Source organism: Piliocolobus tephrosceles, chromosome 8 (genome assembly GCF_002776525.5).
Source record: "Piliocolobus tephrosceles isolate RC106 chromosome 8, ASM277652v3, whole genome shotgun sequence".
Taxonomy (NCBI): Eukaryota; Metazoa; Chordata; class Mammalia; order Primates; family Cercopithecidae; genus Piliocolobus; species Piliocolobus tephrosceles.
The window spans coordinates 37,025,433-37,044,604 of NC_045441.1; the positions used below are offsets into that span (position 1 = coordinate 37,025,433).

Below are 19,172 nucleotides of genomic sequence, written 5' to 3' on the forward strand. Positions count from 1 at the left end.
AACATTGGGTACACATGGACACAAACATGGCAGCAGTAGACACGTGGGAATCCAAAAGTGTGGAGGGAGGGCATAAGACAAGGGGTGAAGAACTACCTGTTGGGTTCCGTGCTCACTACTTGGGTGATGGATCATTAGAAGCCCAAACCTCAGCATCACACAATATACCCATGTAACAAACCTCCAATTAAAGCATTAATTGGAGGCAACATTTGTCAACAGCTATAATAGACACCCGGAATCTAAAATAATAAAGAAAGTGTTCTATGTCGGTTGTCTTCTCCCTTTAAGTTTTGACACCTCTTTTCATTAGTTTCATTCCTATTTATTTCCTTCTCAGTTTTCTTTTTGGCATACCCGTCTCTGTTCACCTTAACATGGGTATTTATCTGGACCTCCAACCTCGAGTGTGTTTCTTGCCCACCTTGCTCCCTGAACTCTAGATGTGATTATTTTGACCGTCACTTAGATGTCTCCAGCCACAGAAAACTCCCACCTGTTCACTCTCAATTTCTGCCTGTATGGTGAAGGGGGATGTTTCAGGAGATGTACTTGATTGTATGTGTGAAGATGAGCAGGGTTAGTGGGAGGGAGAAGCAGGAGTGAGGACTGAGACCAGGTTTCTGGTGGGCACTTTGGTGAATGCTGGTGTGCACATGCATATTCCTCTCTTCCAGGTTGCTGGAGATCTCATCAGGCGCTTACACCTCGAAGCCCATGCAGACAAACCCGTAGCCACCTACAGTGGGGGAACCAAGCGGAAACTCTCTACAGCCCTGGCCCTGGTGGGGAAACCTGACATTCTTTTATTGGTGAGTAGAGGAATGTCAATGTCTTGGAATAAGACACATATTGCATATTGATTTATAAACTGATTTTAAGAGTTTTTCTGGGAAGTAACTTCAGAACTTGCAAAGCTGGTTCTACAAACTAGTAAACCGTTTTGCCGTAAGCCAACATTTCCCAAACATCATTTGAATTTTACAGAAATAAAACACTTACCTTTTGCTAGATTCACTTATATTCATCAAACTGAAAATTCTATAAAATTTTAACATTAAAACAGTGTTTTAAAAGATTATTAGAATTCATCTGTAATCTGAAAACCATTATGTTTTCCTCTAGAATATTGGTTTTATGTCTTTTTCTCTGTATAGATGTATGTTTATCACAGCAGTAGTGGCACCTGTCATGGTGAATCTTGAAGATGGGTGTTGAGAGTGAAGGCTGGCTATGATGTTGAGAGTAGGAAGAAAATTCCAGCAAGAGGGTAGAGTATATGCAATGGTCTTGAGACAAGGTGGTCTGTAATCAGTCTGGGAACTGCAATTAATTTGATTTGAATGAATCAAAGCATTAATTGGAGGCAACATTTTTCAAGAAATGGAGTTAGTTGTCTTGCATTTCATAAAACAGCTATAATTATTAATACAAGTAATGCCATTGAAAGAATAAATAAAGGCTATTGTTACATGCCATAAATTGGATTCTAATCACTAGAATGCATCTTTGGACTTCACACCAGTAGAGAGTCTGAGGGGTGTCAAAAAGTATGGAAAACAAAACAGATTCCTTTTTTTCTATCTTTCTTCATCAAATGAATACACCCTTTCAGTGCGGGTAGTAAATGGGAATTGAGAAGGTCTGTGTTAGAAAATGGTCTCATCATTTGCTGGTTGTTTCCTGGAAACTCACTTGAATATTATTTTTAGGTGCTGTAAATTTGCTTTTGCAATGTCCAAATTCCTGGACCATTGTATAGTTTCATATTCCGGAATCTGATAATAAAAACTACCATTTGCACAATCCTGAAGTTCCCAAATTGCATTTTATTTTCAACACAAGGTGGGATTATGTTGAGTAGTTAACAATATGTGGGCGTTCATTACTTTCTATGGAATTTCCCTTTGCCCAGCCCCTTACAGTGCATCTCCTCAGTTGGATGAAGGGGCCACTGCTCTATAGCCATGACCTGGTTCACTGCAGACCCTGACATGCTTTTCTTTGATACATCCTTGCTCTCAGCTTTCCGTGGATGCCCAAACCTGTGGCACAGTGGTCAAGGTGGGGACTGCGGAGTCTGACTGACAAGCATTGAATTTTGCTTCTGCAGCCACCCAACACTTGGCCTCGTATGTTCTATGCCTGCTTCCTTCTCATCTGAAAATTGTCCTGATAATAATGTCTGTCTCATGGAGTCATTGAAAGCAGTAAATAAAATAAATTACATTAAGCATATAGCCCAGTATCCAGCAGACGGTAAACCACAGTAACTATTTGTGACTATGATGATGGTTACCGTTCAGAGCAATAGGTTAAAGAGATTTGTTGCTGGGCCTTTGGAGTTCTCAACAGAGAGACTAGAAGTGACTCTCAGAGCTGACATCAAGGAGGGAATCAGGAAAACATAAATTACACATCCAACTCTTGTGCTGAGCATTGCATGATCACACCTTTTATTTACTTATTTTTATAACTAATACACATATATTGCTTGATTTGCAGAAAAGACTAGATATTTATTTTTCTGTTCAGTGCTTCTCCCCCGACCCCTACTGCTTCCCATCTGTTTCTTTCTTTGGGGAAGTTTATGACCCTAAGCTCTTAAGAAATATGTGTTTAGTACTCCCTGGCTAATAAAAGCACAGAAATACATCTTACAGTTTGGCAAGATTTCTCTAGAAGTGGTTCATATAAGAAATGCTTTGGTGTCTATTGAAGGAGAAAGCTTCAAGTTCTAAGAAATATCAATTTATTTGATGTTGCTAAATAAATGAAGCCTTTTTCTGCTATCATATGTCTTCCTAGGGCATATCATTCTGAAATTTTATGGAGGTTGAAAATTCATTTTAAAAACATCAAGATTGGCTTACCTAGCCAGATCATGAGGGAGAACCAACCTGGCATGAAAATATAGCCCAATTCCCCACCTCCCAGTTTTATGGAGGTATAATTAATAAAAATGGTATATATTTAATGAATTCAACATGTGTTGATATACATAAATATTCTGATGTGATGACTACAATCAAACTAATTAACATATTGATGACGTCATATAATTGCCATTTTTTTCCCTGTGTGTGATGAGAACACTTAATATCTACCCTCTTAACAAATTTCATATATGTAATACAGCATTACCTACAGTCCCTCTCTTAGTCCACTGTGCTGCTATAACAGACTGGATAATTTATGAAGAACAGAGAACAGACATTTGAGTTTTGGAGTCTGGGAAGTCCAAGATCAAGGTACTGCCCGGTGCAGGTGCCTGCTGAAGGTGCCAACCCTGCTTCCAAGATGACTACCTGAACCCTGTGCCCTCCAGAGGGGAGGAATACGTGTCCTCACAAGGCAAAAGTCAGAAGGGCAAAAAGAGGTGAAGGTCCTTCATCAGGTGCTTTTATAAGGTCACTTAACCTTATAAACTCGTTCACCTCCCAGTGGTCACACTTTTCAATATTGTTTCATTAGGGATTGAGTTTTAACAAGAATTCTGTAGGGGACGAAACATCCAAACTATAGCAGCCCTATATGCTGTATATTAGGTCTCCAGAACTTGTTTGTCCTGTGTAACTGAAATTTTCTGCCCTTTGACAAGTATCTCCCCATTTCCACAGCCTGGCACCTTTCTACTGTCTCTTCCTATGTGTTCAACTTTTTAATATTTCATTAAGAAGTAGTGTTTTTCCATGCATGGCTTATTTCACTTTATGTTTGGCATAAGTCCTCCAGATTCACTTATGTTGTTGAAAATGGAAGGATTTCCTTATTTTTCAAGCAGAATAATGTTTCATTACACACACATACACCCAGAGAAGAGAGAGAAAGAGAAAGAAACAGAGAGAGAGACAGAGACAGAGAGAGAGACAGAGAGAGAGAGAGAGAGAAACAAGGAAACAGGGAGAGGGAGAGGAAGAGAGAGAGAGAGAGAGAGACACACACACACACATTTTCTTTTCCCATTTATACACTTAGGGATGCTTAGGTTCTTTCTGTATCTTGACTTTTGTAAATAATGTTGTTATGAATATAGCACTTGCAGATACGCTTCCAGATATTGATTTTATTTCCTTTGGATACACACACAGGTGTGAGATTACTGGATCAGGTGGTAGTAGTATTTTTAATTTGCAGAGGAACCTCCACACTGTTTTTCACAGTGCGTGTACGTTTACATTCCCACCAATTGTGTATGAGGGTTCAGTTTTCTCCTAATCCTTGTCATTGCTGGTTATCTTCTGTCCTTTTAACAATAGCTATTCTAACGAGTACAAGGTGATATCTCATTGTCGTTTTTATTTACATTTCCCTGGTTATTAATAATGTTGAGCATCTTTTCATATACCTATTGGCCATTTGCATGTCTTCTTTTGAGAAAAGTCTGTTCAAGTTTTTTGTCTATTTTTAATTATTATTTATTTTGCTATTTAGTTTTATGAATTCCATATATAGGATGTAACCCCTTATTGGATATATGGTTGCAAATATTTTATCCCCCTCTGTAGTTTGCCTGCTTTGTTGACATTTTCCTTTCTTGTGCAGAAACTCTTTTCATTTGAAACAGTACCACTGTATGTTTGCTTCTGTTTTCTCTGCTTTGGTGTCATATCCAACAAATAAACAAACAAAACATTGCCAAGACCAATGTCAAGGAGCTTTTCTTTTTTTTCTTTTTCCTACAAGTTTCTTGGTTTCTGATCTTATGTTTAAATCTTTAATACATATTCAGTTGATTTTTGTGTATGGTGTAAGATAAGGAACCAGTTTTAATTTTTGGTATGTAGATATTCAGTTTTCCCAAAGCCATATATTGAAGAGATTGTCCTTTTCCCAGTTTTAATTTTGGTGTATTTGTCAAAGATTAATTGACTATATGTGTGTGGGTTTATTTCTGTACTGTCTGTTCTTTTCTATGAATCTATATGTCTGTTTTTATACAAGTACCATACTTTTTAAATTATGATAGCATAGTAGTATATTTTGAAAACAGGAAATGTGAGGCCTCCAGTGCTGTTCTTCTTGCTTAATTTAGCTATTTGTGGTCTTTTGTTGTTTTTGTTGTTGTTTTTATAAATTTTGGTATTCTGGTTTTCTATTTCTGTGAAAAATTACAATGGAATTGTAGGAATAGCACTGAGTCTGTAGATTGCTTTGGGTAATATGGACATTTTAAAATATTAATTCTTTCAATCCATGTACATGGATAGCTCTCCATTTATTTGTCTTCAATTTCTTTAATCAAAATGTTATAGTTTTCAGTATACAGATCATTCACTTCCTTTGTTAAAATTATTCCTAAGTATTTTATTCACTTTGATCTTACTGTAAATGAAATTGTCTAAAATATCCTTTTCTGATAACCCACTGCTATTTTATGGAAGCAAAATTGATATTTGTATGTTGATTTTGTATCATATGACTTTATTGAATTTGTTTATTAATTCTAATGGATTTTTTGGTGGAGTCTGTAGTGTTTTCTGTATATTAGATCATGCTTTTGGAAAGATGATTTTACTTATTCCTTTTTGATTTGGATGCCTTTTCTTTGTCTTGACTAAGTGCTCTGGTTAGGACTTCTAGTATTATGTTGAGTAAAAGTGGCTAGAGTGGGCATTCTTGTCTTGTTCTTCTTAGATTTGAAGTTTTTAGCTTTACACTGTTGAATATTATGTTAGTTGTGGGCTTATGATGTATGGCCTTTTATTCTTTTCTTATTTCTGCTAACTTTGGGCTTAGTTCATGTCTTTATCCAATTTCTTCAATTGCAAAGGTAGGATATTTATTTGAAATCTTTCTTTTTTCTTGATGACTTCTTCCTCAAACCTGCTTTTACTTCATCCCATAAGTTTTGTTTCGTTTCCATTTTCATTTGTCTCAAGATACATGTATTTTTTAAAACTTTCTTTTTAATTTCATTTTTGACCCATTGGTTGTTCAGGAACATATTGTTAATTTACATGTATTTGTGAATTTTTCAGTTTTCCTCCTTATTAATTTCTGGTATCATACCATGTTGGTCTGAAATGATACTGGACATGATTTCAGTTTTTTAAAAATTGTTTAGACTTGTTTTGTGGCCTAATAAATGGTCTCTCCTGGAGAGTATTTTATGTGTGCTGGAGAAGAATGTGTATTCTGCTGTCGTTGGATGGACTGTTCTGTGTATGGCTGTTAGGTTCATTTGGTCTAAAGCATAGTTCAAGTACGTTGTTTCCTTATTGATTTACTGTCTGGTTAATCAATGTATCATTGAAAGTGGAGCCTTGAACTCCCTATTATTATTGTAGTTGTGTCTTTTACTCCTTTCAGTTCTGTTAATATTTACCTTACATATATAGCTACTCTAATATTCAGTGCATATCTATTTACAATTACTCTTTTATCATTTTATAATAAATTGACCATTTTATTATTGTATTTTTCTCTTTTTACAGTTTTTGACTTAAAGCATATTTTGTTTGACATAAATATAAATAAACATGCCCTCTGGGTCATCATTTGCTTGGAGTATCTTTACCTATTGTTTCACACTTAGTCTATGTGTATCAAAAAACTTTACTAAGTCTCTTGCAAACAGCATAAGGTTGGATCTTGGTTTTTATCCTTTCATTCACTTTATGCCTTTTGATTGGCAAATGCTGTCTATTTACAGTTAATGTAATTATTAATAGGTAAGAACATATTCTTGACATTTTGTTAATTGTTTTCTGGCTATTTTTAAAGCTATTTATTCTTTTTTTCCTCTATTACTGTTTTTCTTTTAATTTGATAATTTTTTTGTGTGTTGGTATGTTGGTATGCTTTCATTCATTTCTCTGTTTTTTTTTTTTTTTCTTGTGTGTGTGTGTGTGTGTGTGTGTGTGTGTGTGCATCCACTGTAGGTTTTTTATTTGTGGTTACCAAGTATCTATATAAATATCTTATAGTTACAAAAGTCTATTTTTAACCTGATAGTAACTGAACTTACGTCACATTAAAAAAAAACTACACTTTTACTTCCAACCATCTCATTTTATGTTTTAGATGTCACAATTTGCAGCTCTTTATATTGTGTTTCCATTAAAAAATTGTTGTAGCTATAGTTATTTTTAATACTTTTTTGTCTTTTAATCTGAATATTCAGTTAGAAGTGATTTACACACCAACATTAAAGCATTAAAGTATGCTGAATTTGGCTATATACTTAACTTTACTGTGAGTTTTATAATTTCATGTTGCTAATTAGAATCCTTTTACTTTATTTTGAAGAACCCCCGTTAGCATTTTTTTTTTTAAGATAGGTATTGTGTAAATGAATTCTTTCAGCTTTTGTTTGGGAAATTCTTTTTCTTTTTTTTTTATTTCTGAGGGGCAGCTTTGCTGGGTAAAGTAGGTAAAGTATTTTTGATTTGGTAGGTTTTTTTTCTTTCATTGGCCCACTCTTTCCCCGTCCTGAAGATTTCTTCTGAAAAATCCGCTGATAGCCTTGTTCATGTATGTAATGAGCCTTTTTTTTCCTCTTGTTGCTGTGAAAATTCTGCTTTTCATTTTTAACAGTTTGGTTATTGTGTATCTCAGTGAATAATTCGTTGGGTTGAAGCTATTTGGGAACTTTTAAGCTTCATATATCTCAGTGTTCAAAAGTCTTTCTCTTTATCCAAATTTGGGAATGTTTCAGCCATTATTTATTTAATAAGCATTCTACTGCCCCTTTTTCTCACCTTTTTCTATTTTTAAAATCTCATATTGTAAAAGTTAGGTCTCTGGATAATGCGCCGTAAACCCTGTTAGGCTTTCTTTGTTCTTCTTAAATCTTTTTTTTTTTTTTTTTCATTTTCCTTGGCTGGATAATTTCAAATAATCTGTCTTCAAGTTCACAGATTTGTTTTTAATCTGCTTGATCAAATGTGCTTTTGGCATTCTTTATTATATTTTTTATTTCTTTTTATTTTTCTGCTCCAGTATTTCTATTTGGTTCTTTTCTATATACATAATTTTGATCTCTTTTTTGAATTTCTCTGGATGAGGTGAGAAAGAAGTAGGACTATTGGGTAGCATGCTGCATGGCTGGAGGAGTCAGGCACTCACTCATTGCTCTCTCACGTTCCCCTATCATTCTGGCTTTGTTGAGCAGAATGTAACAAAACCAACTGGAGAGGTGCCTGTTAGAGCCAGAGCAGAGATTTTTCTTTCACCTGAGATCTGGCCTCCCATGTTGTTGTGTATATTTCTATTTGTGTTTTTCAAATGCTGATTACTCTGTATTGCCTTTCCTTTAGGATGAACCCAGCTCTGGGATGGATCCCTGCTCTAAGCGGTACCTATGGCAAACAATAATGAAGGAGGTTCGGGAAGGCTGTGCTGCAGTGCTGACCTCCCACAGGTGAGGTCCAGTTTCTCTTATAGCCATTTCCTGAGTAAGACTGAGTAACAAAGGTTAAGAAGTGCATTTAGGCCCCTGCACAATGCTGACATAGACATTTCTTTTTTTTTTTTTTTTTTTTTTTGAGACGGAGTCTTGCTCTGCTGCCCGGGCTGGAGTGCAGTGGCTGGATCTCAGCTCACTGCAAGCTCCGCCTCCCGGGTTTCCACCATTCTCCTGCCTCAGCCTCCGGAGTAGCTGGGACTACAGGCGCCCACCACCTCGCCTGGCTAGTTTTTTTTTTTGTATTTTTAGTAGAGACGGGGTTTCACCGTGTTAGCCAGGATGGTCTCGATCTCCTGACCTCGTGATCCGCCCGTCTCGGCCTCCCAACGTGCTGGGATTACAGGCTTGAGCCACCGCGCCCGGCACATTTCTTAATCTTTACAGCACAGTAATGGTGATATTGTTGTTAGCCCTTATTGTATAATTTGAGACTGAAACCATGAGGGATTGTTATGTAACCAAGTTTACATAGCAAACAGGTGGCAGAGCTAGAATTTGAACCTAGTATTCTGTGTCCAAAGATGATGTTCTTGCCTCATCCATTGCTGCTGTTCAAGGATGAGTGCTAGACTACTGTTTTCAGGTCTTCCTGAAGGATCTTTCAGATCCTTTCCATTCGAAGGCCTCTTATTTCAGCAGGTAGAATTAGTTGAACTAAAATACTTAACAGGTTACTGCATCTGGTTTAACATTTTCTTTATCACAGAATTAAGTTTGTAATTAGATTTCAAAACTATTGACTTCTTTTTAATTTTCTAATACATTGTTCTAGGCCACACAGAATTACAAATACAGATTTTATAAAACCTACTTATGGGAAGCGAGCAATGTAATTTAACTAATACAAATCCTAATGATGTAATAAAGACCAGGCTTTAACATTTAGACTTGTTTTGTCTTTATGCTTAAGTAAAATATACTGTCAAGATGTCAAGAGCTGCCAAAGATCTGACATTTTGCCCTTTTGCAAGCTGGCAAATTTAGCTTGATACAGTTTTACGGATGTTGACACAAGAAATGAGACTTCTGGGTCGGAGATGAAATACTTTATTTCTCACACCAAAAACAGTAGCCAGAGTGTCAGCATGGTTTCTCATTGGTTCCCTAAACCCCAGTTTCTACTGGACTAATGGATGCCTGCTCACATAGGAGAGGAATGCCGAATCTAGTGAAATTACCACCTTATAACATCTAATAAGGAAGTCAGCTCTTGGTTTGGGAGGAGGTGTCACTTCTTCCATGGTTGTTTGCTGCAAGCACAACTTTGAGAAATGGCTCAGGTAAAGAGCAGTTAGGGCCTTATATTCTTGCAATTCGTGGCAAGACATGTAGGAACGCAAGGGACCCATGGAAACATGCTTCCCAACAGTCTAAATCATTCAGTCTATGCTTGAGTACCCCAGCTCTTGTTACCAGAAGTGATATAAACCTAGCCCTATCATTTGAAATGTGAGATTTCTGAGAGGACCTCAGAAGACTTTGCTGATTACTGCAGCATTATCAGTTTGTGTAAAAATGCTATTAAATGCTATAACTCAGCATGCATAATCCTATTATACATAAATCTTACAGTCATTTCCTGTAACAAGTATTAGTGGCTGCAAAGCCAATGTATTGTGAATAAATCAGCCATTCACACATTTCTCACATTGCTGCATGTCAAAGTAGACTTTTCTCCTTAATTTTCTATCTTTGGGCTCTTTCTTTTTTTAAAAAAGTCATTCACTGATAGGTTTGTCTATATTGCTTAACATTCCCCAATTTTCACTGCCAGACTAAACTTTACACTGTTGTTTTTTTAAATATCACTTTCTGAAGTATAATTTACATTTCATATAACTTAACCACTGTAAGTATGGAATTCTATGATTCTTTAGTAAATTTATAGACTTCTGCAAATGTTACCATAAATAAGTCTTAGAAAATTTCTGGCACCTGCCCCTAAATTTTCTCATGCTTATTTTCAGTTAAATTAGCATTCAAGGCCGGGTGGGGTAGTTCACACCTGTAATCCCAGCACTTTGGGAGGCTGAGGCGGGCTGATCTCGAGGTCAGGAGATCAAGATCATCCTGGCTAACACGGTGAAACTCGTCTCTACTAAAAATACAAAAAATTAGCCGGGCATGGTGGTGGGCGCCTGTAGTCCCAGCTACTCAGGAGGCTGAGGCAAGAGAATGGCATGAACCTGGGAGGTGGAGCTTGCAGTGAGCTGAGATTGTGCCATTGCACTCCAGCCTGGGTGACAGAGAAAGACTGCGTCTCAAACAAACAAACAAACAAACAAACAAACAACATTCAAAACCTCCACCTAGGAAAACATTGATGGCTTTCTGTCACGTAAATTTGCTTTATATGGATATTTCGTTAACTGAATCATATAATCAGTAGTCTGCTGCCTCTGACTCTTTTTTTAATTTACTGTAACACTTTTAAAGTCTATCCATTGCGTTTTGTGTCAATACCTTGCTCCTTTTCATTCTGAACAGTATCCCATTTTATAGCTATACCTCTTCTGTTTATCCATTCACTGGTTGATGAGCATTTGTGTTGTTTCCAGTGTTTTGCTATTATGAATAACATGTTATGAACAGTCATATAAATGTCTTTGTATGTATAGACATGTTTTAATTTTTTTAAATTTTTCTGAGTCAAGTTGCTAGGTTGAATAGTAAGTTGTATTTGATACTTTAAGAAACTGCATAATGATTTCCCAAATTGACCTTATCAGTATATGTTTCCAGCAACAATGATGAGTCTTCTTTATTCCATATCCTTGTCACTACTGTCTGTCTTTTCTGATTATAGGCATCCTAGTGAAGTTGGGTTTTAATTCACATTTTCCTAAGGACTAATGCTGTTAGAATCTTTTTATGTTCCTAATGGTTATTTGTATTAATTCTTTAGTGAAATATCTATTCCAATATCTCCTCCATCCTCCATTTTTTAAAAATGGCTTTATACTTTAGAATAGTTTTAGGTTCACTGTAAAATTGAGAGGAAGGTACAGAGATTTTTAAAATCCCTCCTTGCCTTCACACATGCATATCCTCCCCTATTATCAACATACAGCACCAGAGTGATACATTACAGGACAGAGTGATACATTAAACAGTGATATATTAAAACTGATTAGCCTACATTGACAGCACGTCACCACCCCAATCCAGTTTACATAGGGTTGGTTCACTCTTGGTGTTGGACATTTTACGGGTTTGGACAAATATCTAATAAGAAACCACCATTTTAGTATCAGACAGAATTGTTTCTTGGCCCTAAAAATTTTCTGTGTTCCACCTATTCATCTCTCCTGCCTAACCCCTGGTAACCACTCATCTTTTTACTGTCTCCATAATTTTACCTTTTCCACAGTGCCATATAGTTGGAATTATATAGTATGTAGTCTTTTCAGATTGACTTTTTGCATTAAGTTTCTCCCATGTCTTCTCATGGCTTGATAGCTCATTTCATTTCATTATGTGATCCTGAGTCATATTCCACTATCTGGATGTACTACAGCGTATTTATTCACTCATCTGCTGAACCACATCTTGGTTGCTTCCAAATTTTCACAGTTTTGAAAAAAGCTGCTTAAGCATCCATGTGCAGTTTTTTGTGTGAACATATTTTCAACTCCTTTGGGTAAATACCAAGGAATGTGATTGCTGGATTGGATGGTAAGAGTATGTTAATTTTTGTAAGGATCCTTTATTTTTAAATTGTTTTTTATCTATTATTTTTGAATTGTAATAGTTCTTTTTATGTAGCAGATATTCCTATATTCTGAATAGAAGTCCCTTGCTGGATAAATGATTTGCACATGTGTATTTCCAGTCTATGGCTGTTTTTCCATTTTGTTAATGTCTTTCCATTTTCCATTGTCTTTGGAAGTGCAAACATTTTAAATATTGATTACATTCAGTTTATTGATTTATTTTTATATGATTTGTGCTTTTGGTGTCTCATCTAAGAACTATTTGTTCAAGTCCTAGAGATTTTCTTCTATCTTTTTTTATCTAAAAATTGTAGAATTTTAGCTCTTATATTTAAGTCTTTGATCTATTTCAAGCTAAATTTTGTGTATAGTATGAGAAAAGGATATAAATTCATCTTTATGTATGTTAATATCCAATTATTTCAGCACTCTTCCTTGAAAAGATGATCTTTTATCCCACTGAATTGTCATAGCACCTTTATTGTATTATTTATTATGTGATTTATTTTTGAACTCTCAATTATTATCCATTGATATGTATGCCTATTTTCTTGACCAATAATATCATGTTGATTATGGTTGTTTTCTGTTAAGTTTTGTAAATAGTAAGTGTTATTCCTTCAGCTTTTTCCTTCTATTACAATATTTTTCATTCTCTTGAAATATTTTTCAGTTTCTCTTGTGATTACTTCTTTGACCCTTAGTTTATTTAGAAGTGTTGTTCCATTTTCAAATACTTGGAGATTTTTAAGACTTTTTTTCTGTTATTCACTTCTGATTTAACTGTTGTAATTAGATAAAATATGTTGTATGATTTTCATCCTTTTAAATTTGTTAGGACTTTTTAATGGCCTACCAGAGGGGTTACAGTTTTTTTTTTTTTTTTTTTTAATAAAACCCCATTATATATATATTTGGTTTTGCAAGTCATATGGTGTGTACTGCAGTATCCAACTCCACTGTTGTAGTGTGAAAGCTTCCCCTAGCATTAGGTAAATGCATAATTGTGGTTGTATTCCAATAAAACTTTGTTTATTCCTCTCCCCCATCCCCCACAAAATTGTGGCAGGCTGGATTTAGCCAATATGCTGCAGTTTTTTACTCCAGGCTTTAGAGGTGGTTTATCCTAGAGAATTGTCTATGCAAAGGAAAATGTATTCTATAGTATTTGGATGGAATAGTGTATACACAGCAAGTTAGTTTTGACAATGTTGTTTAAGTATTCTGTATTCTTGTGGATTTTTCCCTGGGTATTCTATCAATTACTGAAAATAAGATACTGAAATCTTCAAGTATCTTTTTCTTTTCCTTCTTTAAATTCTGTCCGTTTTTGCTGCATATATTTGGAATCTGTGTAGTTAGTGAATATGCATTCTTAACTGCTATCATACTAATATTTTGACTTTCTCATCATTATGAAATGTCTCTTTTTCACTCTAGCAGTATATGTTTTATCTTAAAGTCTATTTTGTTTCTTAAAATAGCCATTGCTTCTGTCTCTTGGATAATGTTTGTATGGTATATCTTTTCATATTCTTTTACTTTCAAATAATTTGTGTCTTTGAATAGAAGGAGTGTTTCCTATCGATTGCGTATTGTTGGATACTGTTTTTTTCCCAATCTGACAATGTCTGCCTTTTGTGTGAGGTGTTTAAACTATTCCACATTTAATGTAATTATTGATATGGCTGAAGTAACATTGACTGTTTTGCTATTTTTTATATAATGTTTCCTGTGTTTCTTGTATCTCTGTTTCTACTTGACAGTCTTATGTATTAAATGAGTAATTTGAAGTATTCTGTATTTGATGTCTTATCTATTTTTTTAATTATGTTCTTACTGGCTAGTCTAAGGATGATAGTATACATCTTGATGCTAACTTAATTCTGGAAAAGTATTGTAATCTTGCCCTAATATGGCTCTATTTCCTCTGTTTTTCTTTTTGTTATTATTACCATATACATTACATTTTATATGCTCTAAATCCAATAAAGTACATTATAAGTTTCACTTTACTCAATTTTGAATTTTGAAAGAAGATAAGAAAATATATGAAAAAAGATATACACAGTCTTAAATAGTAATCCATATGCAATTGTCATTTCTGATGCTTATCTGTCCATATGAAAAATGTGAGAAAATTTTGGCTATTATTTACTCAAATAGTTTTTCTGGCCCTATTTGTCTTTCCTTTTCTTTTGGTCTTCCATTACATGTATGTTGAAACTCTGATGTTATCGCACAAGTCTGAGTTCTTGGTCATTTTTTTAGTCTTGTTTTTCTCTATTTTTGGATTGGGTAAACTTTATTGATCTATGTGTTCACTGATTCCTCTGCCATTTTGAATCGGGTGTTGACTCCGCTAGTGAAGTTTTCATTTAATTTCTTGTAATCTTTAACTGAAAGATTTATTTTTGGTTCTTTTTTATATTTTTTATCCCCTTCTTCAGAATCCCTATTTACTGATTTTGTTGTCATACTTTTCTTTAATTTTTTTTTTTTTTTTTTAATTCTTAAAGTTCTGGGGTACATGTGAAGAACGGGCAGGTTTGTTACATAGGTATACATGTTCCATGGTGGTTTGCTGCACCCATCAACTTGTCATCTGTATTAGGTATTTCTCCTAATGTATCCCTCATACAGCACCCTCCCCACCCCCCAACAGGCCCCTGTGTGTGATGCTCCCCTCCATGTGTCCATGTGTCCTCATTGTTCAACACCCACTTATGAGTGAGAACTTGCTGTGTTTGGTTTTCTGTTCTTGTATTACTTTGCTGAGAATGATGATTTCCAGCTTCATTCATGTCCCTGCAAAGGACATGAATTCATCCTTTTTTATGACTGGATAATATTCCATAGTGTATATGTGCCACATTTTCTTTATCCAGTCTATCATTGATGGGCATTTGGGTTGGTTCAAAGTCTTTGCTATTGTGAACAGTCCCTCAATACGTATGTGTGCATGTATCTTTATAGTAGAAAGATTTATAATCCTTTGGGTATACACCTAGTAATGGGATTGCTGGGTCAAATAGTATTTCTAGCTCTAGATCCTTGAGGAATTGCCACACTGTCTTCCACAATGGTTGAACTAATTTACACTCACCACCAACAGTGTAAAAGCATTCCTATTTCTCCACATTCTCTCCAGCATCTGTTGTTTTGTGACGTTATAATGATCGCCATTCTCACTGGCATGAGATGGCATCTCATTGTGGTTTTGATTTGCATTTCTGTAATGACCAGTGATGATGAACTTTTTTTATGTTTGTTGGCTGCATAAATGTCTTCTTTTGAGAAGTGTCTGTTTATATCCTTTGCCCACTTATTGATTTTTTTTCTTGTAAATTTGTTTAAATTCTTTGTACATTCTGGATATTAGCCCTTTGTCAGATGGATAGATTGCAAAATTTTTCTCCCATTCTGTAGGTTGCCTGATCACTCTGATGATAGTTTCTTTTGCTGTGCAGAAGCTCTTTCATTTAATTAGATTCCATTTGTCAATTTTGGATTTTGTTGCCATTGTTTTTGGTGTTTTAGTCATGAAGTCTTTGCCCATGCCTATGTTGTGAATGGTATTGCCTAGGTTTTCTTCTAGGGTTTTTATGGTTTTAAGTCTTACATTTAAGTCTTTAATCCATCTTGAGTTAATTTTTGTATAAGGTGTAAGGAAGGGATCCAGTTTCAGCTTTATGTATATGGCTACCCAGTTTTCCCAACACCATTTATTAAATAGGGAATTATTTCCCCATTGCTTGCTTTTGTCAGGTTTGTCAAAGATCAGATGGTTGTAGATGTGTGGTGCTATTTCTGAGGCCTCTGTTCTGTTCCATTGGTCTATATATCTTTTTTGGTACCAGTACCATGCTGCTTTTGTTACTGTAGCTTTGTAGTATAGTTTGAAGTCAGGTAGCTTGATGCCTCCAGCTTTGTTCTTTTTGCTTAGGATTGTCTTGGCTATGTGGGCTCTTTTTTGGTTCCATATGAAATTTAAAGTAGTTTTGTTTTTCCAATTCTTTGAAGAAAGTCAATGGTAGCTTGATGGGGATAGCACTGAATCTATAAATTATTTTGGACAGTATGGCCATTTTCACGAGATTGATTCTTCCTGTCCATGAGCATGGAATGTTTTTCCATTTGATTGTGTCCTCTCTTATTTCCTTGAACAGTGGTTTGTAGTTCTCCTTGAAGACGTCCTTCACATTCCTTGTAAGTTGGATTCCTACTTATTTTATTCTCTTTCTAGCAATTGTGAATGTCAGTTGACTCATGATTTGACTCTCTGTTTGTCTGCTATTGGTGTATAGGAATGCTTGTAACTTTTGTACATTGATTTTGTATCCTGAGACTTTTCTGGAGTTGCTTCTGAGCTTAAGAATATTTAGGGTTGAGATGATGGGATTTTCTAAATATACAATCATGTCATCTGCAAACAGGGACAATTTGACTTCCTCTTTTCCTAATTGAATACCTTTTCTTTCTCTTGCCTGATAGCCTGGGCCAGAACTTCCAATACTATGTTGAATAGGAGTATTGAGAGAGGGCATCCTCATCTTGTGCCAGTTTTCAAAGGGAATGCTTCCAGCTTTTGCCCATTCAGTATGACATTGCCTGTGGGTTTGTCATAAATAATCTTATTATTTTACAATACATTCCATCAATACCTAGTTTATTGACAGTTTTTAGAATGAAGGGCTGTTGAATTTTGTCAAAGGTCTTTTCTGCATCTATTGAGATAATCATGGTTTTTTCTTTTTTTTTTTTTGTCATTGGTTCTGTTTATGTGATGGATTACATATATTGATTTTGTATTTTGAACCAGATTTGCATCCCAGGGATGAAGCCGACTTGATAGTAGTGGATAAGCTTTTTGATGTGCTAATGGATTTGGTTTGCCAGCATTTTATTGAGGATTTTTGCATCGATGTTTATCAGGGATATTGGCTTAAAATTTTCTTTTTTTGTTGTGTCTCAGCCAGGTTTTGGTATCAGGATGATGCTGACCTCATACAATGAGTTAAGGAGGATTCCCTCTTTTTCTATTGATTGGAATAGTTTCAGAGGGAATGGTACCAGCTCCTCTCTGTATCTCTGGTAGAATTTGGCTGTGAATTTGTCTGGTCCTGGACTTTTTTGGTTGGTAGGCCATTAATTACTGCCTCAGTTTCAGAACTTGTTACTGGTCTATTCAGGGATTCAACTTCTTTCTGGTTTAGTCTTTGGAGGGTGTATAATATTTCAGTAATTTCTCCATTTCTTCTAGATTTTCTAGTTTATTTGCATAGAGGTGTTTATAGTATTCTCTGATGGTAGTTTGTATTTCTGTGGGATTGGTGGTGATATCCCCTTTATCATCTTTTATTGTGTCTGTTTGATTCTTCTCCCTTTTCTTCTTTGTTAGTCTGGCTAGTAGTCTATCTATTTTGTTGATGTTTTCAAAAAGTCAGCTCCTGGATTCATTGATTTTTGGAAGGATGTGTTGTTTCTCTCTCTCCTTCAGTTCTGCTCTGATCTTAGTTATTTCTTGTCTTTGCTAGCTTTTGAATTTGTTTGCTCTTGCTTCTCTAGTTCTTTTAATTGTGATGTTAGGGTGTCAATTTTAGATCTTTTTGGCTTTCTCTTGTGGACATTTAGTGCTATAAATTTCCCTCTACACGCTGCTTTAAATGTATCCCAGGGATTCTGGTATGCTGTGCCTTTGTTCCCATTGGTTTCAAAGAACATTTTTATTTCTGCCTTAATTTCGTTATTTACCCAGTAGTCATTCAGGAGCAGGTTGTTCAGTTTCCATGTAGTTGTGTAGTTTTGGGTGAGTTTCCTAATGCTGAGTTCTAATTTGATTGCACTGTGGTCTGAGAGACTGTTATGACTTCTGTTTTTTTGCATTTGCTGAAGAGTGTTTTATTTAGTTTTGTGTGGTCAATTTTAGAATAAGTGTGATGTGATACTGAGAAGAATGTATATTCTGTTGATTTGGGATGGGGAGTTCTATAGATGTCTATTCGGTCTGCTTGGTCCAGAACTGAGTTGAAGTCTTGGATATCCTTGTTAATTTTCTGTCCCATTGATCTGTCTAATATTGACAGTAGGGTGTTAAAGTCTGCTACTATTATTGTGTGAGAGTATAAGTCTCTTTATAGGTCTGTAAGAATTTACTTTATGAATCTGGGTGCTCCTGTGTTGCATGAATAAATATTTAGGATAGTTAGCTCTTCTTGTTGCATTGATCCCTTTGACATTATGTAATGGCCTTCTTTGTCTCTTTTGATCATTGTTGGTTTAAAGTCTCTTTTATCAGAGACTAGGATTGCAATCCCTGATTTCTTTTGCTTTCCATTTGCTTATTCCTCCATCCCTTTATTTCAAGCCAATATGTGTCTTTGCACATGAGATGGGTCTCCTGAATACAGCACACCCATGGGTCTTGACTCTTTATCCAATTTGCCAGTCTGTGTCTTTTAATTGGGGCTTTTAGCCCATTTATATTTAAGGTTAATATTGTTATGTGTGAATTCGATCCTGTCATTATGATGCTAGCTGGTTATTTTGCCTGTTAGTTGATGCAGTTTCTTTATAGTGTTGATGGTCTTTACAATTTGGTATGTTTTTTCAGTGGTTGGTACCAGTTGTTCCTTTACATGCTTAGTGCTTCCTTCAAGAGCTCTTGTAAGGCAGGCCTGGTGGTGACAAAATCTCTCAGCATTTGCTTGTCTGTAAAGGATTTTATTTCTCCTTTGCTTATGAAGCTTTGTTTAGCTGGATATGATATTCTGGGTTGAAAATTCCTTTCTTTAAGAATGTTGAATATTGTCCCCCATTCTCTTCTGGCTTGTAGGGTTTGTGCTGAGATATCTACTGTTAGTCTGATGGGCTCCCCTTTGTGGGTAACCCGACTTTTCTCTCTGGCTGCCCTTAACATTTTCTCCTTCATTTCAACCTTGGTGAATCTGACGATTATGTGTCTTGGGTTTGGTCTTCTCGAGGAATATTTTTGTGGTGTTCTCTGGCTTGTAGGGTTTCTGCAGAGAGATCCACTGTTAGTCTGATGG

The 19,172-nt window shown here is 35.5% G+C and overlaps 1 protein-coding gene across 1 annotated transcript in view; it reads left to right on the forward strand.

Annotated features, from left to right (window-relative positions):
* The window catches only part of ABCA13 (ATP binding cassette subfamily A member 13), a 514,497-nt gene that overhangs the window by 449,671 nt on the left and 45,654 nt on the right, over positions 1–19,172 (forward strand). Inside the window, 2 exon segments of the mRNA XM_023226480.1 lie at positions 678–812; positions 8,262–8,365. Of these exon segments, the coding sequence (XP_023082248.1) occupies positions 678–812; positions 8,262–8,365 (239 nt within the window).